The sequence below is a fragment of the Pelophylax lessonae genome (genome assembly GCF_965119305.1).
Source record: "Pelophylax lessonae genome assembly, chromosome: 3".
In the NCBI taxonomy this organism is placed as follows: domain Eukaryota; kingdom Metazoa; phylum Chordata; class Amphibia; order Anura; family Ranidae; genus Pelophylax; species Pelophylax lessonae.
Genome location: NC_138770.1, coordinates 383,506,484 through 383,530,093, shown reverse-complemented (window position 1 = coordinate 383,530,093; position 23,610 = coordinate 383,506,484). Strand labels below are relative to the sequence as shown.

The window sequence follows — 23,610 nt, the reverse complement described above, 5'->3', positions numbered from 1 at the left end:
AAAACATGACATAAAGCTTATCTCCCTAGCTCTATCCAAAACAATTCTTATTTTGGCTGGTGTTTGGCTTTAAAGGTTAAAGATGCTAAGACAACTCTGACACTTAATTTCTTCACCTGTGTAGTGCCTATATCATATGTGTATGTAGTAAAATGCACTTTCTTACCAACAAGCATCATTATTATTACTGCATGCCTTTAATATTTTGAATTATTTTAAACTAATTTAATAATAAGTAGTAGGATTTTTTTTCCTGAGAGACAGCATTCAAGTAGTTGATGGGGTTTGTTTACCATACAATTAAGGATTTGTCATGGTTAGCAATATTGACTGTTTGATTGATCATTCAATTTTGATAGGATCAAATTCAAGGGATCCAACTTTGTACCAATATTAGAGAGTGAACAAATAGCATTTCAATAAAGCTGATTAATGTGTGCATGTATAACTCAATTAACATAAATAATAAGAATAAAGGCAATTTGTGCAAACTGGAACACCGTTTTACTTAACACATTCCTGTTGCAATGGAAGTTCAGCTCACAACAAGTTTCAAATGTGATGAAAATTGATAAGAACATTGTTATAATTAGTTCAGGGAGAACTCAGAAGTAAACTTACCTAATTTATTTGCATAAATTGTCATTCTGTTATCTTTCAAACCAAATGCAAATTGGCACCGTCTGATACAATGATGGTTATTTGGCTGAAAAGCCCTTCAATTTGCGTAGCAATCTGGTGCAGACTCTACTGTGAGGCGATCCCAGGTAACATCAAAATTCAGAATTATTCCAGAAATTAGCAGGTTTAAAGCATCAATTTAAGTGCTAATTGCAGTAGTAATGAGAAAAAGCAGTACTACTGTGAGATTTGCATCTTTTGCCACATCAGTATGCCTGCTACGGCTGCTAACTGGGAGAGGATTTGGCTGCTAATTAAATAATTGTATGCATGCTGGCGTCCTTGTCTGATTCAGTAGATGAAGATTAATCCTCAGATAAATATGTTTGGCTGGTGTTCATAGTACCTGCAAAAATAGCTAGTGTGAGCGTATATGGCATCTTTGTGCATTTACGCTGTCTGTTTTGATGTATGGGCAGATAGCTGCTACAGTGCAGCAGAGTAGAGCCATATTCATTTTAATGGCTTGTCCTTTATTAACTGGAAGATTTCCTATTCCTTACACGTTATGTTTATGCCTGTAGATTATACTAATATAGTGTTACTTAATATTAATACCACAAGCACAAATTTGTTGATTCATAGTAATATAATCTTTGGTATAGGTGGAATTTAAGTATTGAACATTTCCAAATATATTCTTTTTTTTATCTATTAGACTGTGTAATTTCATGATATACATAACGATTTTTAAGATTTTTTTTTTGACATCATAAACAACAAAAACAAAAATACTGATGTGGGTATACAGTGCAGACAGGCAGGCAAGACCTGCCCGCTTATATTGCTATTAGTCCATCACTATGATTTGCTATCCTACTAGCCAATAGGAATTTGCAAAAGGCATAGTAATGATAATGCGGTCTGACAACCCCAAACTGTCTGGAGATAACGGGAAGTCTTATTGCATATGATGACCCCCTAATTTCTCAAAAATGCACAAGTCAGTGACAAAACAGATTGAAATCTTATGTCTATGGTGGATGGACGGAGATGGGGGGGGAGATAATTCATAACCCCCCCCCCCCCACACTAAAACACAGCTCAGATTAAGATTAAAAACAGAGAAAGTTAAATGGAAAGCAGAGCTATTATTAAAAGCACAGCAGATGTAAAAGACCAGGCTGTAGACCACCTGTACAACATCTCTTACACAGCTGTGCCTCTGTTTTGTTTTGAAAAATCTATAACTGAACTACCAGAACCAAACTCTATACATAATCCACAATTCTACAGTGAAAGAGAAACCTGCATTCAAAGTAGTTATAATAATGTACAATAAAATAATCAGACACCAAACATGCCTATATTACCAGGTTTATTTGGCTAATTTAATTCATTATCGAGTTATAAAAAAAAAAAAAAATCCTTAGTTATTTGGCAGTCGTTCCCATAGGAGAACAATGTCAACACATGTAGCAAATTCAGATAGTTCTTACTACAGCCATTTTAAGAGCGTTTCTCTACAGCAGCCATAAATTCTTGAAGAAGTACCACCAGTTCTTAGATTAGGAAACTGCCTGTTGTAAAGACCAGCTCAGAGCTGGCAAACAGAGGTGCACTAGTACTCAGAGTGGGCCATGCCTGTGCTGGGAAGCTGTCATGTATTTGTCAGCTTACCTCACAGTACAGTACCCAAGCCTCATTTAGCTGTCAGCCAGGAGATTCCCCAGCCAAAAGGTAAATGTTAACAAAGGTGATGTCATTACCCAGATATGACAATGGCCATACTTGGATAATTACCTGTCACTGGGTGGGCAGAACCTGATAGGGAACCTAGAGACTAGTTACCCATCAGGTCCATTTTACTTCCAATTGACAGCACACAAGCAGTGAGTTAATTCAAAAGCAGCTATTGGACTGAATAGCAGCTATGGATCTGCCCATTGCCATGCACTGTCAATCAAAAATCAAGCAGACCTGATGGGGAACTAGTCTCACAGTTATTGTTTTTAATTAGGACAAAAAGGGAAGTAATCAAATGTTAATTGTTGAAAAAATATTCTCTCCCAGATCTCATATATTCACAGTTGCTTCCAAAAAGGTTGCTTATACTATGAACTGTAAACCCATCTAATTGGCAAGAACAATATCTTAGTGGCCAAGAAAGTATATTTAAAGTGCATCTGTGCCCAAACTATGAACATTTTTTTAAAATCAAAAAAGTTAGCATGTGCTAACTGCAGGTAGTAATATAGCATGTGCAAGGGCAAATGGAATTGGCTTTGAAGATCCGAGAAGGACCGGAGAGTCCCATCTCTGAAAATATGGTGTAGATGGTGCACACCCAGAGCACGCCACCTAGCCCCCTGTTGTATCTTAACCAACTTGGAATAAGTCTTATTATCCCAAATAGGGCTGTATATTGTGAAGCCTTGCACTTGTTGAAGCTGCTTGACCTTGTTTCACACTTTTTGAGGCAGGGCAAAAGTGGGCATTTGCTTGTTGGATTTATGGAACAATTGGGCCACACCCCCCCCTCAGGGGCCATGAGACCAATGAAATACTGAAGCTGGGCGGCCAGGTAGTAGATCCAGGGGTTTGGCAATGCCAACCCCCCACCGTCTTACGGGATCTGGAGCTGCTCTAGCTTGATCCTCAGGGGACAGGTCCCCCAAAGTAGTAGACGAAACAGAGAATTGATTACATGGAACAGTTTTAGAGGAACCACAAACAGGGAGTTGTGCAGTACGTATAATAGTTGAGGCATTAGTATAATTTTAATAATATTTGTTCTCCCTGCCAGGGACAGTTTAAGTTTGGTCCAAATATTAATCTTCAGTCGTGAACGATGCAACAGCGATTGAAGGTTAATGTGGCAATAATCCTTAACTATAGGGGAGACATGGATACCCAAGTATTTGAAAGAGGAAACCAGCGGGATGGGACAATCAATCACGTCGGGCGGAATCCAGCAGCATCAAGAGAAGAATGGAGAATCGTACAGCAGGCGCACCCATGCAATAAAACGCTCCCCCAAAGCCAAACTTGGTCAGCACGGCCCACAGGTAACGCCAACTGACACTATCAAAGGCCTTGTTGGCGTCAAGCGAGAGCAAAGCCCTCTACCCCATATTGTCAGCTGGAGTTTGCATATTAAGAAACAGGTGTCTCATGTTAATGGCCATTGACTTCTACGGCATGAACCCGGCCTGTTCAGGGTGAATTATTGAAAGGATAAACTGGTTCACCCACAGTGCCAACACCTTGGCCAGAAGCTTAATATCGCTCTGTAGGAGAGAAATTGGTCGGTAGGAGCCCGGGTCCAGACTATGAACATTTAAGTATTCATATTTTTAACAAGCAATAAAACCTTGTTAGGAATAACTTAACCTAAAACTAATGTTTGAAAATTGAATAAAGAATGGTGAAGCGCTAATAATACTGCCTACCGCTAGCATAAACAAATGTCAAATTTTAAATCTCTTGTCACCCTAACCCAGCTCAGTACATTCCCCATATATTAAAGTGGTTGTATAGACTCAAGGTTTTTTACCTTCACGCATTCTCTGCATGAAGGTAAAAATCTGTGTGCAGCAGCCCCCTTACCTGAACCCCATCGTGATCCAGAGATGTGCACGAGAGTCTCGCCTCTCTGGGGACTTTCCCTCCTCATTGGCTGAGGCAGTGGCTTTTGCTGCTGTCAATTACAGCCAATGAGGAAAGAGAGAGGTGATGGGGCCGAGCCACAGCTCTGTATGTGAATGCATGTGCAGAGCAGTGGCTCGGGAGCGAGCCTGCTTGGGTGCTCCCATAGCAGGCTGCTTGCTCTGGGGGCACTCAGCAAAAGGGAGGGACCAGGAGCGTCAGCAGAGGACGCAACGATAGGAAGATCGGGGCTGCTCTGTGCAAAACCACTGCACAAAACAGGTAAGTATAACATGTTTGTTATTTTTTTTAAAAAATGCCTTTAATATTACTTTATTGTGTCATCTGAATCCAAAGCAAATAACATCAAACAATATTGCACATTAACACATACAGCAGTAAGTGTTAAAATAATCAAAATCTTCAGTGATAAAGTGAGTGGTCCACCTCCACGTGAAATAGTGCAGAGATCTTTTGTAAATTACAGTGCATATCATATGTGCTCCCCACTGAAAATTCACTCACCCCTAGGTTTCACCTGCCCTAACATCTAGCAGACAGACCAATATAGGGTTGTGTAGTTTCCCAGGTTCCTATGGATCACAGTTCTCCCTGTATGTCATTTAGCATTCCTCAAGGACAAGGTGAGAAAAAGACTCCCAGACAGGTCACAACTTCCTCAACAGGAAACTCTATGTTTCTCACAAGCAAGGAGAGAGAAAAAAGCCACATAGTTTAAAGCCATAAACCAGTTTCATTAAACAGATTAATATCCACTTACATGGAATCAGTTTTGCCGTGCATGTACCAGAATGCAAATGTTGCAGGTGGCCAGAAAGTAAAACTTCTCAAAGTTGCAGTCATACTAGCCAGTGCCCAGAGCCAGACCGACCCTCTTCACACACAACAATCTCAGTTTCTTAACCTGTAATCACTGTCCAGGTTTGAATTTAGAGGACTGTGTAATACAGCAGAAATCTGATGTCCAGTGTCAGTCCCGCCTGACGCGTTACATCATACCAACTTCATCAGAGGCAAGAGGACTGGTCGTGCCTGCAACCTTCTCATAGTGTACTGTTGCCAAATTAACCGTTTTGCTTCTACTGTGCAGACTTCCAGGTAAGGAAACCCAAGAGGCTCACACAGCATGAAAGAGGGAACCAGTACCACACAGTTAACACTTTAAGGGTAAATGTGTGTGCACAACCGGTTCTCTTGCCTCTGATGAAGTCTTTTTGACGCAAAGCGGGGCATGTGCTACACATTGGATTTCTGTTGCATTACACAGTGAACTGTGAGTTCAAGCCTGGGCAGTGATTAGGAGTTAAAGAGCTGAGTTTCCTCTGTGTGGAGAGGGCAGGTCTGGCTCTGGACACTGACCAGTATCCCTGCAGCTCTGTGCATTTGTGAAACTTTATTTTTTGGACATCTGCAATATTTGCTTTCTGGTACATGCACTGCAAAACTGATTCCATGTAAGTGGATTTTAATTTTTTAAAAAGTTGTTTTATGATTTTTACACTATGTGGCTCTTTTATTTCTTTCTACTCTCCTTGCTTGTGAGAAACGTGTAATTTCTTATTGAGGTGGCTGTGACCTGTCTGGGAGTCATTTTCTCACCTTGTCCTTGGTGGACCATTTTCATCCGATCTCCCATAGAGGAGAGCCGAACTCTGACAGGTATGGGTCTGTAGATCAATCCCCGCTGTGCAAAACTGAGTCCGCTGGGCGGAAAGGACCCTAAAGCCCCGTACACAGGTACCGATTGTCGGCCGTAAATATTCGGCCGATTGTAGGCTTGTTAGTATGATGCTTCCGACAGCGCATTTTCGGCCGAACAGAATCTGTCGTGCAGACTTTAAAATATTTGTTGGCCGTCACCAGAACGGCCGATTGTTCGCCAGTCAGTACAGATTTCGGCCGACTGACAGCAGATTAGCAAGACTGGGCATGCTCAGAAAAGAAAAAAGACAAGGAAAGTCAACCATCACATGACATCACTTCTGCAGTCGGCTGTTGTTGGCCGACAAAATTTGTGTGCAGTCTTTTGCAGTTTTCAACAGACACGACAGCCCTGGACAAAAGACGGCCGATCGTTCGGCCGACGATCAGTACGTGTGTACGGGGCTTAAGCCTAGTACACATGGGCCGAATGTTGGGCAACATCGGCTTGTTCAATAAACGACTGAGAGCACTTACCGTAGTGTTCTGGCAGGGGAGCTGTCCCCCTGCCAGAACACAATAGAACTGCAGGGGAGATTGCTGTACTAACATCCAATTCATAGTACAGCGGCTCCAACCCGAGCAGTCCGTTTTTTTTGTTCATGATCGGGTTGATCGAAAAAAAACCTAGTGGTGTGTACAAGGCTTTAGAGTCAGGTTTCTGAGTGCGAAAGGCTCCTTTTGTCAGTTTTTGACGAGGTATTTGATAAAACGAATGCTTGTGTGCATTTGAAGGCAGGCAGACTGTCAAGATCTGCTCTCCATAAAAAAGAATTCAGATTTCACTGCCTCTGTTTTGAATTTTGAGAATACATTACTTCACAATGCCTTTAGCTACAGGGGTGCTTGTTTTGAAATGCTATTACTGCTTGCTCATGATATGTAAATATATTAGTGTGCATAGTCTTGGGCACAGACTATGGGTTCGTATGCCAATAAAATCTCTCCCTTCTACAATACTGTAAACACCCGCTTGTCACCCAGAATCTTCAGAAACTACAAATGTCAGGTCCAATATTGCCAGTAACCCATTCCACCCAACGGGGGTGCCCAACGTCTTCTACGGTTATTAGGCCAGCTACTTTTAGGCATATCTTTGACCAAGCAATGAGAGACCTGCTTTTGCATGTCCTTATCACTATACTGTATCAGCTGCAGATTCTCTTTCAGCTTTCGCTGCTGCTTAGATATAGTGCTTGCATAGGTAAGAAAAAGGGACCTGCTACTGTGTGGTTTTTGATCACGTCTGCCACTCACAGGTCCTCATTATTGCTGGGGCTTAACTCTTACACGGCTCATTTATCACAAGCAATGCTCAGATTAATCGCTCCACTTGCAAATTTTAGACTACGCATATGATTGGTCATAGATATCAATGTTATTGTCTATTCCTTCTGACCTGCATTGTTGGATGATGGTTGTCTAATATTTATGGGTGCCTTAGAGAACAGTAACATTAGTTTTAAAATAGGGTTACGTAAATAGTATCAGTTTCTGCAAAGAATCTAATACCATTTGAGAAGATGTATTATGGTATATTTATATGTGGTATGTTTATATCCCTTTAATTTTTGTAAATCCAGGTAAACGAAAAAAAAAAAAAAAAAAGCATTGTTTCAATGTATATTAAATAGATATGTGCTTGTTTTGATGTTACATCTGTTAGTCACTTTTCTTTGCATTCTAAACCTGAGATTTGCATATACAGCCTTTTCCACTTGCTCTTTTAAATCTCATTTCAGGCCTGGAACTTTGTGTCAAATCTTCCAGTGATTGATGTTCAGCTGAGCATTAAAGGATGGTGGGAAGATGCAATCCAAGCACAGAATGAGCTCCCCATTCCTATTATACTTCCAGGGGCTCAGGAGAAAAAATGGAACACGTTACATGCTGATCAGGAATATGTGCTGCTAGTAAATCTGCACAGGATTCGTGCAGGATACAAAAAGGTATAGAGCTGGTAACCTCAAATGTATCAGGAATTATTGTTCAGATTCTTTTTAGTCATGATAAACTGCACTCCAAGTTTATTAATATTCTTTTTGGTAGGCAGTATGCTGCAATTGATTGCTTTAATTTTTATTTTTTTCTACGGATGCCTGACATTTACTTTTTTTCATTTAAAGGCATTTAGCCATTTTTGTAGTTACTGAATCAGATGGAACCATGAAAGAAATCACTTTATCTACCTAATAAGCTATTTTAAGTATATGATATATTTTTAGGGAAGACCTACCTTCTATTGGATGCACTTAAAATATATTTAAGACCCACCCTAGGTAAAAAAAAAAAATGAATATGTTTTACAGTACCTGTAGTCCTTGGCTTGCATGCTAGTTTAACCAATATTGGTCAGCAGCTGCTGTCAAGAATTATGGTTAAATGTATTCCCAGAGCAGCTCACAGAACTTCTGGTTCCGCTCCCACCTCCAGCGTGCAGTAAATGCCCTCATGGGTCATAGGGGTGGGGTCACTAAGATACTAAGGCCCTTTTCACACAGGTGATCCAATCTGATCCACCTGTCGGTTTTTCAGGCAGACCTGATCGGAAGCTCCATGCATCCCTATGGGGCAGCGGGTGTCAGCGGAGACATCTCTGCTGACACCCGCTGCTATCCGATCCAATCCTGTCCGTGAAATCTGGACAGATGGAAACCCTATTTTTCATCCGTCTGGAAGATCGGATCAGATGAGAACGGACAGGTGGTCCGTTCTCATCCGATCTCCCCATAGAGGACAGCGGGGATCTGACAGCTCCGTCTCTGCACACAGAGCGGAGACGGAGCTGTCATCCGCCTGCTTAGTGGGGATCGGTTGCATCAGTAGAGTACCGATTGGTTGTGTCAGTAGATTACTGAATGTGTTTGCAGATATGTTTCTAGTTGTGTCAATATGATTCCGATTATGTCCCCGTAGAGGTTTCAGACTAACATTTACATATAACTAAGCATAAAAGACTAAATTGTTTGCATTTTTAACAGCTCTTAGTTCCGGATCACACTCTGCAATTCAGTGCCGGTTCCCATATCGCACCAGAATCACACTATGGTTCACACTGAGATCTGGTAATGTGAGATATGTGAATTTTTTTTATCCGCACTGGAATCGGATCGCATGGGTGTTCAGACCTGATCTGATTTCACAGTTTGAATTGCGTTCTGCGAACCCATTTTGGGGTGTCATTAACTGTATATTGACACCCACAGCTGTTCGCAGAGCGCAATGTGAACTGCCTGCGATTCTGATGCGGTGCGGAAACCCCCACAGGAATCGCTATGGTTCCCGCACCACACCAGTGTGAACCCAGTCTCAAAAAAGGAATAACAGTAAAATTTAAGGACTACTGATATAAGGGTATGTTTGGTTAATCTGGCTTTTTACAGTCTGATCAGGAAATGATGTCTTTAGGCAGCGCCAAGCTGGCATGGGGAAACCATGGATGTGCCAGGATTTTCCAAGCCAGTTGTTATTATTTCCTCCTGAGACAACTAGCAGGTGAAGAGTTTCCCTCTGCAAAAATATGTAAATTCACCTGATGTGACAACACTTATCATATCTATCACTTAGTGCCTGAATCATGCTTAAACAGTAAGCCACCATCTGAATTCTGTAGGCACCTTTAATACAATTCCTAACAGGTTTATGGCAGTAACAGGCTATGTCAGTTAATAAAGTTATTAAAAAATGTTCCTGCAGATGTAGTGTGTAATGTTGTGTATATTATATTTAAGTTGGTTAGATTGATTGTGGATATTTTTGCAGGTTGTTGTAACTAAACCATAATACTTTTTTTTAGGGAAAGCAAGACAGTAAAGCAATTGCTCCTAAGTTCCCCAAGGCAAAAGATGAAGGCTGGTTTTTAATCCTTGGAGAAGTGGACAAAAAAGAGCTTATTGCACTAAAACGAGTAGGATATGTAAGAAACAGAAGCACAGTACCCATTGCCTTTTACACTCCAGAAAATGTTGGAAGGTAAATACTGACTGCCTCATAGTACCAAATGTAGAACAAAGTATCCTCCAGCTCATTTAAAGTATAAATATGGATTACTATCTAAAATGTTGAGGTCTGGCTATTCCAATGAGTTGCACAGATGTGATATTTTGAAATGTTTTAAAATGTTAATCACTGCATTTAACTTTCACAGCCAGAGCTGTTTTTTTTTTCATTTTTTTTAAACTTGTTAAAATAAACATTTCTCTAGCGCTCATTGACAGACGTAGTCCTCGGTGATACACCACCTTCGGGTTATGTTGCCTCCACAGGAGCAGGACTAGACAGGAAATTAAAAAGCTCTGGCCACACCCCAGGGGCAGTCCCAGAGGGTATATCCTCTCTCTCTCTGCCTCAGCAAATCAGTTATTTTCTGTCTAGTTAGGAGTAAGGACCTAGATATCTTGCTGGGATCTTAGGTCCTGGCAAGAATTTTTTCTTAAAGGATTTTTTTAGACAGCTTTTTTCTCCAGTGTTCCTGTGAGATCTTCAAGCAAGAAAGCTGAACTGGGCGACGGGCTGGATGTTGAGATCCGGTGGTCACCCCAGTTCAGCCTACGAGCGCGTGCAGGCCATAGCTCCGCGCTGGGTCGGCCGCGACAAAGTCCCATTAAAGGACTGTCCACGCGAGTTAAACGTCTCGCTGAAACGCCAAAGACCATGAGTCACGGCGTCCGTATCGGTCGACAGCCCTCCCGCCCCGGTGGAGAGGGGTACTGTCAGGAGTTGGTGCCCGCCTGGTTCCGGTATGGTGAGTAGTATGTTCCCCCTTTCCCCCTGACGGGTTTTGTGGTGAACGCGGGCCCCTCTCTGTATGGTAAGATAGAGTCCCTTTCTATCCTACAACATGACACAGATCCTCCTACTTTGAGTGTGATTTTATGTGTGCAAAAAGCCAGGAGGCTTGGTTTGGGAGCTAACAATCTAATTGTATACATGTTTTAAAGATGTAATCTGTGGCATTCTGGGAATCTTATGGGTTAAGAATAAGCTACCTACCAGTCAGAAGCCACGGACATGTAGACTGCCTTCCTAATCAGATCTCCAGCTATTAGCAGGCCTCCCGAACGGCCATGCGGTCCGCCAGGGCCGGTACCGCCAACCACGCCATATCCCCATGCAGTGAGAGTGTTGTGTGCTCTGCAGCACACCGCTATTCAGTACGGGCCGCCGCCATTTTTTTTGCTGGATCGCACGAGCCGCCATTTTGGCGTAGCCTCGTGTCTCCAGCATGGGGGCGGCCATGTTTGAGGTGATCCAAACACCTCGTGGAGCTTGGGGGAGGCGCCGGAAGGCGTACAGAGGGGCGGAGCCGCCTCCTTTCTTCCTGGGCAGCCAGCCAAAAGACTTCCTGTTTGTTAAGACAGCGCTGTAACCTGTTGCAGTTAAACTCTGAGCATCAAGTGGTGAGCCTGGGGGTCTATCTCTCTCTCTCTCTCGATCGATAGGGATCCCTAGCAGGTAACACTAAGGGGCTTTTGTGGCGCTGGGGGTCGAAAAAAAAAAAAAAAAAAAAGTTTTATTTTTGAATTATATTATCCAGGAAGTAACTGGAGTTATCATGGACCCTGCCACACATATTCCCCCACCTGTTTCCCTCGAGGGGGCCACGGGACCCGCCGGTGCACAGAGTATAGAGTCATTTACAGCAATTTTGGAGTCTATGGTGGCTCGGGTGGAGGCGGCCTGTCAGGGACGGGGGTCAAGGAAGCGACCCCCGCCTACCCCTATACCATCTGACACCTCTGACTCAGATTCAGAGGTGGTCACGGCAGTTGCAGGTTCCTCTGCAAGGGCTGTTATCCCAGGTAAAGCCCCCTCAGACAGTGAGGAGGACGCTTCTTCTCCTGCTATTATTCAGGAAGAAGCATTGGTGGACGCACTAGTTGTGGCAGTGCAGGAAACCTTAAAACTTGAGGCTTTACCGGCAGAGGCAACTGAAACAGAGATTCCTTTTGGTACTAATAAGCCCATCAAGACGATGAAGGCTTTTCCTGTACCTAAATGTTTCGGTAATCAGATTAAAGGAGAATGGGAGCATTCTAAACGTACCTTTACTATTTCCAAGCGTATTGCTAGACGCTATCCGTTTGAGGAATCCATCATTAAGAAATGGACGGTACCACCAGTCGTGGATCCGCCTATTTCCAGGCTGAATAAAGCCACGGTTATTCCAGTGGAGGACACTTCGTCCTTTAAGGATCCGGTGGATCGAAAGATGGAAGCAGAGTCCCGCACCATCTTCTCTCTGATAGGGTCAGCTTTTAGACCAGTAATTGTTATTGGTCTAGTTTCCCAGACACTTACGGAATGGGCGAAAATGGTACGCCAAGATCTTAGGGGAAAAGATATTCCCCAGGAGACATCTGATTTGATGGAACAGATTATACAAGGGCTACAGTTTATCTGTGACGCAGCCTTGGACACTACTCCCTTATTAGGGCATGCATCTAAGTCAGCGGTGATCCTCAGACGTGTGCTGTGGTTAAAATGCTGGTCAGCTGACCTAGGTTCCAAGAAGACCTTGACAAATCTCCCCTTTCAGGGGAATCGTCTATTTGGGGCCAACCTAGATGAAATCATTAAGGATGCCACTGGGGGCAAGAGCACTTTTTTGCCACAGGCTGCTAAAGCTAAGGGACCTCGCAACAAGCGAGGACCTTTCTTTACCGCCCATAAAGGGCGCCCGGCTGGTACTAGCGGGAAAGGCAAGACTCCTCCAGGAGGGTTCAAGAAGGGCTGGTCGGACAAGCAAAGGACCAACCCAGCCAAACCCGAAGCAAAGGAGTACACAGCCTGAAGGTGCGCCCCCACCCGGTTTCAGGGTGGGGGGACGTTTTCACCGGTATTCAGGACATTAGATCGAGCATCAACCACTACTACCGATGCGATTCTTCCCTTCCAACATTTAAGTACTACAGGAAGCGGTAATTACCGTTCCCTGAATAGATCTTTTCCTTTACCTTTTCCTAAGATTAGTCCCTATACCTCACAGGAATCGGATCTGGTTGACCAGATAGGCCAAGTAGCCTCTAGTCGGGTGACTTCGGTCCCTGAGGTTCAACCAGAAAAGATCACCTTTCCTGATAACTATCAGGTATCTGATAAATGTGTGGGAACAGAAAACGACCAGACTTTCTCGGATGGTCGGGGCCAGATACCTCTAGGGACGCCTGGTTCAGATCCAATCAGCGCCAGTGGTCCTAGAAATTCTAGGCTGGCCTCCTCAAGCCGGCCTGGCCGACTTGGACATGTTAGTCGTAGACGTTCCGTGGGAACTTCGTCTCAGGGAGTGTCTGTGGTCTCAAGGACCAATTTACCATCATGCTTTACAGTCGCTGGGTTTAATGGCCTGGCCATTGAGACCCAAGTACTGAAGGACAGAGGTTTGTCAGCTTCAGTCATTCCTACCCTTATTAAAGCAAGGAAAGCGACTTCCAGCAAAGTCTATTATCACACATGGAAAACTTATATTGCGTGGTGCGAATCTTTAGGATTTCCTCCACGTACCTATTCAGTGTCTCGAATATTGGCCTTTTTGCAACAAGGGGTTGAGCAGAAGCTAGCCTTGAGCACCATCAAGGGTCAAGTTTCAGCATTAGCAATCTTCTTTCAGAAGCCTTTAGCTACCAAATCCTTGGTGCGGAATTTCATCCAGGGGGTGCGGCACCTGGCTCCTCCAGTCCGCGCGCCCTTACCGCCTTGGGATCTTAATTTGGTTTTGTCGGTTCTACAGAAACCTCCTTTTGAAAACATCAGGGAGATTCCCTTGCTTACTTTATCCCAGAAAGTGGCCTTCTTGGTGGCTATTACTTCTGCTCGCAGGGTGTCAGAACTGGCTGCATTATCATGCCAGTCCCCATACCTAGTGATTCATAGGGATAAGGTAGTACTTCATCCTAAGCCATCTTTTCTTCCCAAGGTGGTTTCAGATTTTCATCTGAATGAAGATATTGTACTACCTTCCTTGTGTCCTCAGCCCAAGCATCATCGGGAACATGCGTTGCATTCCTTAGATGTGGTTCGGGCAATCAGGGTATACCTGAAAGCTACGGAATCATTCCGTAAGACGGATTCACTTTTTGTGATCACGGATGGCCCCAGAAAGGGTTTGCCTGCATCTGCCGCGACCATTGCCAAATGGATTAGACAAACGGTGGTACAGGCTTATTCTATTAAGGGTCAGAGTCCTCCGTTCCCTGTTAGGGCGCACTCCACTCGAGCGCTCAGTACTTCCTGGGCCTTTCGCCATCAGGCGTCAGTGGTCCAGGTATGTAAGGCGGCCACCTGGTCGTCAGTACATACCTTTACAAAATTCTATAAAATTGATGTGACGGCATCGGCGGATGCCTCATTTGGCCGCAAGGTTTTGCAGGCCGCAATTTGAGAAGACCGGTGGTCTACCTCGAGGGTTTTTTTCTGTTTGGAAAAAAAAAAAAAATTGTTTTCTCTTTTTTTGTTGAGTCTCATCATTAAGGATGAGCATTGTAAACTTCTAGTTGGCACCGGTTGGGCCTTCTAGATTGGGATTTGATTTCCATTTTCCCACCCCTCAGTTGTGATACTGCTCTGGGACGTCCCGAAGGTGGTGTATCACCGAGGACTACGTCTGTCAATGAGCGCTAGAGAAAAATGGATTTTTGTAAAATCTTACCGTAAAATCCTTTTCTCTTAGCTCATTGACAGACGTAGTCCCCGCCCCTCTGTTTTTTTGAGTTGGGTTAAAATCTCTAAAGACTGCTTTTTCACATAACTGATTTGCTGAGGCAGAGAGAGAGAGGATATACCCTCTGGGACTGCCCCTGGGGTGTGGCCAGAGCTTTTTAATTTCCTGTCTAGTCCTGCTCCTGTGGAGGCAACATAACCCGAAGGTGGTGTATCACCGAGGACTACGTCTGTCAATGAGCTAAGAGAAAAGGATTTTACGGCAAGATTTTACAAAAATCCATTTTTCTCTGTCGCTCATTGACAGACGTAGTCTTCTTGATTCACAAGAACTGGGTTATGTTGTCTCCGCAGGAGCAGGACTAGGCAGAAAGAAAAAAACGTTCTGGCTCCACCTTAGGGGCAGTCCCTGAGGGTATATCCTCCCTCTCTCTGCTACAAGGCATCAGTTTTTTTCTGTCTAGTCAGGATTAAGGACCTAAGTTCCTTGCTGGGATCTTTTGGGTCCTGGCAAGATTTTTTCTTTAGAAAAAATATTTTTTAGGTAGTTTTCTCCAGTGTTTTTTTCCTGTGAGATCTTCAAGCAAATACGCCGGACTGGGCGACACTAGTGGTCACCCCAGCCGGCCTACGAGCGCGCGCAGACCATTGCATTGCGCTTGGTCGGCTGCGACACATTCAAGTAAGTATGCGGGGCCGGGCGACGGGCTGGATGTTGAGATCCAGTGGTCACCCGGTTTTTGCCTACGAGCACGTGCAGACCAGAGCTCCACGCTGGGTCGGCCGCGACGGAGTCCCATTGGAGGGACTGACCTTGCGAGTTAAAAGTCTCGCTTGGACGCCAGGAACCAGAGAGTCGAGGCGTCCGGAGTGGTCCACAACCCCCCACCCCGGTGGAGAGGGTATTGTGAAGAGAGGGTGCCTGTCGGTTTGGTATGGTGAGTAAACGTTCCCTTTTTTCCTCGTTATGAGGCAGTATGAATTATGGGCCCCTCCATACATGGTCAGTATATATCTGACACTAAAAGTCCCCCTTGTAAATACAGTATGTGTTTGGTGGGAAGTGGACTTGGTTTGAGAGCTAACACTCTACCTAGCAGACTGTAGTATTACAGCAGACATAGGAGGTATAATCCTACCTTAATTGTAGTGTACCTCCTGCAGATCGATAAACCGCCACTTAGCAGAGATGCAGGTGGATGTGCTGGGAAAAACGATTTGGCGGTCCGCCGCCATTTTGCCGTAGACCGGGTGCATGTATGTCCTCAGGTCACGCCGGCCGCCATGTTTTTGGAGTCTATTGTCTCCTGTATGGGGGCGGCCATGTTTGATGAGCCCAGCTACCTCGTGGAGAGCTGGGAACGCCGGAAGGCGTACACAGGGGGCGGAGCCACGTCCTTCTACCCGGGAAAACGAACACAGCTCTTTCCAGTCTGTAAAAGACAGACGCTGACTGCAGTTGGTTGGAAACTTCTCTGCATCGGGTGGTGAGCCTTGGGGGTCCCTCTCGCTCTCTGTGGGGATCGAGAAGCAGGTACTCTGAGGGGCGCTATTGCGCTAGGGGGAGACACATAAAAAAAAAGAGGTATTTTTTTGATTTAAAAAAAAAAAAAAAAGGTTTTTGTTTTTTCTGGCAGAGGTGTCCTGAATTAACATGGACCCTGCCACTCGTGTATCTCCACCGGATCCCCTCGAGGTGTCTGCAGGATCCTCCAGCACCCCACTGACGGTTGAATCATTGTCAGCTATTATGGAAACTTTTGTGTCCCGGGTGGAAGTGGCTTGTCAGGGACAGGGCGCAAGAAAGCGACCCCCGCCTAACCCCTTATTATCTGAAACCTCGGATTCAGACTCTGAGCCTATTTCTGCAGTTGCAGGTACTTCATCTGGGATTGGTGTCTCGGGTACTGTCTCTTCAGACAGTGAGGAGGATGTTTCGGCATCAGCCATAGCCCGAGAGGAAGCGTTGGTAAACGCACTCATTGTATCTGTTCAAGAAACCTTAAGATTACAGGGTATTCCGTCGGAAATAGCTGAAACTGAAATCCCTTTTGGGACTAAAAAACGCATGAAAGTGGCGAAGGTTTTTCCATTGCCCAAATGTTTTTGCAATCCAATCAAAGAAGAATGGAGTCTGCCAAAACGCACCTCTGCTATTTCTAAACGCATTAACAGGCGTTATCCGTTTGAGGAAACCCTCATTAAGAAATGGACAGAACCACCTGTGGTGGATTCACCAATTGCTAGATTGAATAAAGCCACGGTTATTCCTTTAGAAGACGCCCCGTCTTTTAAAGATCCAGTGGATCGCAAGATAGAAGCTATGTCTCGCACCATGTTTTCCTTGATTGGATCAGCTTTCAGACCTATAATTGCTATTGGTCTGGTTTCGCAGACTGTAACTGAATGGACCAAGTGGTTACGCCGGGACTTAGAAGAGGTCTCAGATTTGTTGGAACAAATGATACAGGGGTTACAGTTTGTGTGTGATGCGGCGTTAGACGCCACTCCATTATTGGCGCGAGCATCAGTTTCAGCAGTGGTTCTCAGGCGTACACTGTGGCTAAAAGGTTGGTTAGCCGACCAAGGTTCCAAAAAAGCATTAGCTAATATCCCCTTTTTAGGAGAGCGTCTATTTGGAGCCAACTTAGATGAGATCATTAAGGATCTCACGGGTGGAAAGAGCACCTTTTTACCGCAAAATGTTAAGGGTAAAGGAACTCGTCAGAGACGAGGGCCTTCTTTCTCTGCTCACAAAAAGTTTTTTCGTCCCGCGGATGAAAAAATTAAGTCCTCCAAAGCTCCTTCAGGAGGCTTCAGGGGACGTTGGTCGGGCAAGCAAAAGCCCGCCCCCTCCAGACCTGAAGATAAATCGTCCAAAGCCTGAAGGTGCGCCCCCACCCATAATTGGGGTGGGGGGACGTCTTCGCCGGTTCCCGGATCCATGGCTTTCCAGAATCCCGGACAAGTGGGTTTGCGAAGTCATAAGGTCAGGTTACAAGATCGAGTTTCGATCTCTCCCACCGGCGCAATTCTTCCCTTCCAATATCCGACTATCCCCGGATCGTTTAGAAGATCTGCGGAGAGCAGTCACGGATTTACTACAACAAGGAGTGGTAGTCCACGTTCCTTGGACAGAACGTTTTCAAGGGTTTTATTCAAACCTATTTACAATACCCAGGAAAGAGGGCAAAGTGCGTCCAATTCTGGACTTAAGGGCACTCAATTCCTTTCTCAACATTAGGAAATTCAAGATGGAATCCATTCGCACAGTAGCAGCCTTCCTGCATCCAGGGGATGTCCTAGCGTCCATAGACATCAAGGACGCCTATCTTCACATTCCCATTTTCGCAGGACATCAGCGGTTTCTACGCTTTTCCGTAGAAGAGAACCACTATCAGTTTGTGGCGTTACCTTTCGGTCTCGCCACGGCTCCTCGGGTCTTCTCGAAGGTGTTGGCCCCAATGTTGGCACTACTGCGCCAAAGAGGCATATCGATTCTAGGTTACCTAGACGATCTCCTGCTTCATGCAGAGTCTCCTCAGACCCTGCTACAAAACATAGAAATTACTATAATTTCTTTACAGGAATTCGGGTGGCTGGTGAACCAGCAAAAGTCATTTCTGGTTCCCACCCAGAGGCTCGAATATCTGGGTCTAATTCTAGACACAGTCAGGTCAAGAGTTTTCTTTCCGGTAGGGAAACTCCGGAAGATTCAATCAGCAGTCCAGTTGTTACTATCCAACAGCTGGTCTTCTCTTCGAACTTGCATGAGGGTTCTGGGATTGATGGTGGCTTCCTTCGAATCAGTCCCATTTGCCCAGTCCCATACCCGAATTCTTCAGTAAGAGATTCTTCTCAGATGGAATCGGAATCCGGAATCCCTGGACAATCGGATCCGATTGAGCAAACAGACCAGAGAGTCTCTGGTCTGGTGGCTTCGGTCTCCGATGCTCAGCCAGGGAAAGTCATTTCTGCCAATATATTGGACGATAGTGACCACGGATGCCAGTCTATCCGGATGGGGAGGAATTCTCGGTCAGTTATCTGTCCAGGGACTTTGGTCCCTGGAAGAATCCAGGTTGCCGATAAATGTATTGGAACTGAGAGCGATCAAACTTTGTCTGATTCACTGGACCGAGCAGCTCCAGGGCAGCCCGGTTCGGATCCAGTCGGACAACGCCACGGCCGTGGCTTATGTCAATCACCAGGGGGGCACCAAGAGTGTCCGAGCGGCCAAAGAAGTGGCTTGCATTCTTCGCTGGGCGGAACGATTTGTTCCAGCTATCTCTGCGGTGTTCATTCCGGGGGTGGAGAATTGGCAGGCAGATTATCTCAGCCGTCAGACTCTGGATCAAGGGGAATGGTCCCTCCATCCAGAAGTTTTCCACCAGTTGTGCCTACGGTGGGGCACCCCGGATGTGGATATGCTGGCATCACGATTCAACAGGAAAGTACAGAGATTCGTGGCTCGCTCCCGCGATCCTCTAGCAGAGACCGCAGATGCACTGATCGCCCCGTGGGGGCAATACCAGCTAATGTATGCCTTCCCTCCTCTCGGGTTACTGCCAAGACTTCTTCGCAGGATAGAGGAGGAAGGAATTCCAGTAATCCTGGTAGCTCCGGACTGGCCTCGCCGAGCTTGGTACGCCGACGTGGTCAGACTGGTGGCGGACGTCCCGTGGAGACTTCCTCTCAGGGAGGACCTACTGTCTCAGGGACCGATCTTCCATCCTGCTTTACGATCGCTGGCTTTAACGGCCTGGCTATTGAGACCCAGGTGCTGAAGGACAAGGGATTGTCAGCTTCAGTTATTCCTACTCTAGTTAAAGCAAGGAAAGCGACTTCCAGAAAGATTTATCATCGTACATGGAAGTCCTACATTGCATGGTGTGAACCTCTGGGGTTCCGTCCACGGTCTTATTCGGTTAGTCGAATATTAGCTTTTCTGCAACAAGGGGTTGAGCAGAAACTGGCCTTGAGCACTATCAAGGGTCAGGTCTCAGCATTAGCTATCTTCTTTCAGAAGCCTTTGGCTACTCATTCCTTGGTGCGGAATTTCATCCAGGGGGTGCGACATCTGGCTCCGCCAGTGCGCGCGCCGTTACCACCCTGGGATCTTAATTTAGTATTGTCGGTTCTTCAGAAACCTCCCTTTGAAGATATTAGGGAGATTCCTCTACCTACGTTGTCCCAGAAGGTGGCCTTCTTGGTGGCTATCACTTCTGCACGCAGGGTGTCAGAACTGGCCGCATTATCTTGTCGTTCCCCATATCTGGTGGTTCATAGAGATAAGGTGGTTCTTCGTCCGAATCCATCCTTCCTACCAAAAGTGGTTTCAGAATTTCATCTGAATGAAGAAATTGTATTACCTTCCCTGTGTCCTAAGCCCAGTCATCCTCGGGAGTTTGCTTTACACTCCTTGGATGTGGTCCGGGCGATCAGGGTATACTTGAAAACGACAGACTCGTTTCGCAAGACGGATTCACTTTTTGTGATCCCGGATGGACCCAAAAAGGGGTTGCCTGCATCTGCCGCGACCATTTCCAAATGGATCAGACAGACGGTGGTACAGGCTTATTCTATTAAGGGTCGGGAGCCCCCGTTCCCTGTTAAGGCGCACTCCACTCGGGCACTTAGTGTGTCATGGGCCTTTCGCCATCAGGCGTCAGTTCCATTAGCTGCTTTCATGGCTACAGCAGCCTTATGTCACTTCCAGCATCATTCACCAGAGGGAGGGTCTGCTCTACCTGATGTTACTTGTTATGCCAGTCCAGAGCCCTCAGGTGAAACAGAGGAGCCCAGGATACTTTGTTGGGGGGGGGGGACCAAAAAGCCAACAGTCAGGTTGAAAACTACACACACAGCTGGGAGTGGGTGTTAACGTCGCATCAGCAGTGGCAATAGAAGGCTTAGAGGACACATATCTTCATATTTGTCAACTTTAGCTGATTTCGGGTGCAACTTTGAAGACGTCTGTGCTGCTTTATGCACAGATGTCTACTCAAGTTGTACCCGAAACCGCCAAAAGTAGTGCATGTAGTACTTTTTAAAATTTTCAGATTTGAACAGTGCGATTCCCAGAAATAGGATGCAACTTGTCATGTGATTTGACCTGTCTTATCGCATACCAAGTCTCTCCAATGTGAACAGGAGCTTACCCAGTTTCGAGGAACAGTTCTAGGTTTTTAAGGTTTGTTCCTGGAAATATCCATTTAGTTTTTAACTTTTGCATTCTCCACAATAATGTTCCTTCTTTTGTGCCTCTTGGAACTTCTTGTTGTTATACCTTTGATTTTCTTTATATACTACTATTAATAAAGTGATATAATGGGGCATGTATTGGTCTGCAATATTTAAAAGAAAATGTTGGCCTCAACAGGCTTTTACCACATTGTGGATGCTGACAAAGTGGGTTTCAAGATATTTGCCACACCTGATCTTTCAGTCAGGTATGCATCAACTTTTGAAAGAACTTTGATGTGTGCAAGTAGTACCTCCCTGGCTTTGCTTAGAATATTTGATCTTCGGTATTACTGGCTAAGAAGTTTCTTGTGACCCTCTCACCAGATCAAAGATCATGCTAATATGTCATATGATCACATATCCAGAAATGCACACTCTCCCCATTCTTCCCTCTCCCCCAAGTCAAGTCATGTCTTTAATGGGACTAGCTGTAATGAATATGCTGGTTTACAGTTAAGGTTAACTAGAAATCCAGAAGTCCTTATAGAATCCCACAATTTACACTTGGTTGGGGTTTACAAGATTTGAATAAATAATCCAGCATATATCTCTACTAATATACCTTCACAATGTCACTTTCTTTAACAAGACTCTGTTCTTTCCTAGGTGCATATACACACTGTACCTGATGAGTGACAGCTACCTTGGCATGGACCAGCAGTATGACCTATATCTGAACATTATTCCGGCCAGTGTATCAGCTCAAGTCAATACTGAGGTCTCTGTTTCCTTGGAGGGCATTGCACTAAAGTAACATTACCTTTTCTGTTGCTACATTTTCTGGTGGAAACAGCTGTTAAGTCATTCTGAACTGAATGTGAACTACCATTGCGCGAAGGCTTCCTTTAAAAGAGTTTGGATTTCAACATTTTCACACACTTTAGAAAGACCACACTGGAATGGATTGCCACATTCGCCTTATTCAAAGCTGCCTTTTTTATAACATGTATGCTATGTGTCAATAAACAGTGCAATGTGATAAAGAAAAACACATGTAATAGGCTAACCAGGAGTAAATTCAAATGGCTCATATCCACTTGTTATGTATTTGCTGTTAATGACAAAAAAAAAATGAATGTCTAGAAATATAAATAAAGAGAAAATCTCTTTACTGGGCATAACTGTATCATATTAGTATGGTTCCTTGGAGATACAAGTGACCATTCCTGTTTAATGTTTACATTGAACGATATTTCAAATATAATGGTGAAATGTTTCTCCAGTTGGTTTTCTAGATAGTAAGCACAAGAAGTCCAGTGTTGGCAATATTTTAGACAACGGACAACAATGTATTCTTCAACAGCTGTAGAGAGCCTGGCCTTAAGGCATGTTCTACAAACTTTAAATTGCCAATAATGTACAGAAGCTAGTGGAGATTACTGTAGTAGAGGTATCTACTACAATTATTTCTGGCTTGTAAAGGGATCCTGCCGGTATGGTATATGCATAGTTACATTGGTCCAAGTTGGGGCAATGTAACTATGTAAAAATATCCATACCTGAAATTCTTATTCAAAGGCTTCATTCACATTACTGATTAGTGCCACACACCTCCAAAAATCAACATAAATCTGCTGCGGCAATCATGAATAGGTGCGATCAGCTGTGGCCAAGAAACCAGTACAAATCAATACCAGGCACAGCTCATCTGTACATTTAACCACCTGATGTGCGATTACTTAGGGACAGCCACAGCCAGGAGACTTGTGCAAATCAATGACAGGCTGATTTATAATCACACATCTAATGATCACACACACCTGAACGAGGCATTACAGTAGCCAATATATAAGCACAGTTGCTTGCCTCTGCAGCCACCCCCCCCCCCCCCCCCCCGCTAACATATTTAAAGACAATTCTGATCCTTTTTATGTCAGACAGTTCCAGCAAGTTTACAGAATGGTGTTGCACAAAATGTGTAATTTTGCCATTATTCTGGCAATCTTGTCGCCTTTGACTTTATATTAGTTAGTTTCAGCAATAACTGCATTTTTTGCTTTTTTATTGCTTAAGTCACTGCATTAGAAAAATGTTTCTGGAGGATTTAAATTGGTTCTAAAGTTTTTTTGTTTTTTTTTAACCTTAAAGAAAAAAACTTCTGTGTCACAGGATCCCCCCCATTCCTGACCCCCCCGCCCGCATACTTACCCGAGCCTGATCTTGATCCAGCACTCTTAATGAGCGCAACGGCTTACTTGGCTCTCTCCCCCCTCACAGGGCAGATTGATAGCAAGAGGGGGGGCAGGGCTGTGCCACACCGTCTGTGTCAATAGACGCATACAGGGCAGCTCAGAAACAAACCTGCACGAGTTCCCCCATAGAAAGTGGTTTTCATTTGGGGGCACTTGGCAAAGAGGAGGAACCAAGAGTGACAGCAAGGAACCCCAGAAGAGGAGGATCGGGGCAGCTCTGTGCAAAAACATTGCATGGAGCAGGTAAGTATGACATGTTTATTATTTTTAGGTAAAAAAAAAGTCTTTACAATCACTTTAAGAAATCTAGGTGCCAAGCACAGTAATGTTAGTGCTGTGGAATATAATTTAGTTTCTGTTTTTAATACCATTGATTCTGAAAAGCACCGTGCCACCAAATGAAACATTGTTCTCTTTTGAGTGGTTCTCAGTGCAGAGGTTTTTGCTGGCCAAGTTCACAATTCACTAAGCCCATTTTGGCCTTTTTGGGGACCCTAACAAAAGAGTTATTGGTCAGTCAGTA

The 23,610-nt window shown here is 44.6% G+C and overlaps 1 protein-coding gene across 1 annotated transcript in view; it reads left to right on the top strand.

Annotated features, from left to right (window-relative positions):
• The window catches only part of ASCC3 (activating signal cointegrator 1 complex subunit 3), a 1,118,804-nt gene extending 1,096,152 nt beyond the window's left edge, over positions 1 to 22,652 (top strand). Inside the window, exons 39-41 of the mRNA XM_082251201.1 lie at positions 7,734 to 7,940; positions 9,788 to 9,963; positions 21,502 to 22,652. Coding sequence (XP_082107327.1) covers positions 7,734 to 7,940; positions 9,788 to 9,963; positions 21,502 to 21,649 — 531 coding nt within the window. The 3' untranslated portion in view covers positions 21,650 to 22,652. The remainder of the gene's footprint in view (positions 1 to 7,733; positions 7,941 to 9,787; positions 9,964 to 21,501) is intronic.
• The last annotated feature ends 958 nt before the right edge of the window (positions 22,653 to 23,610 follow it).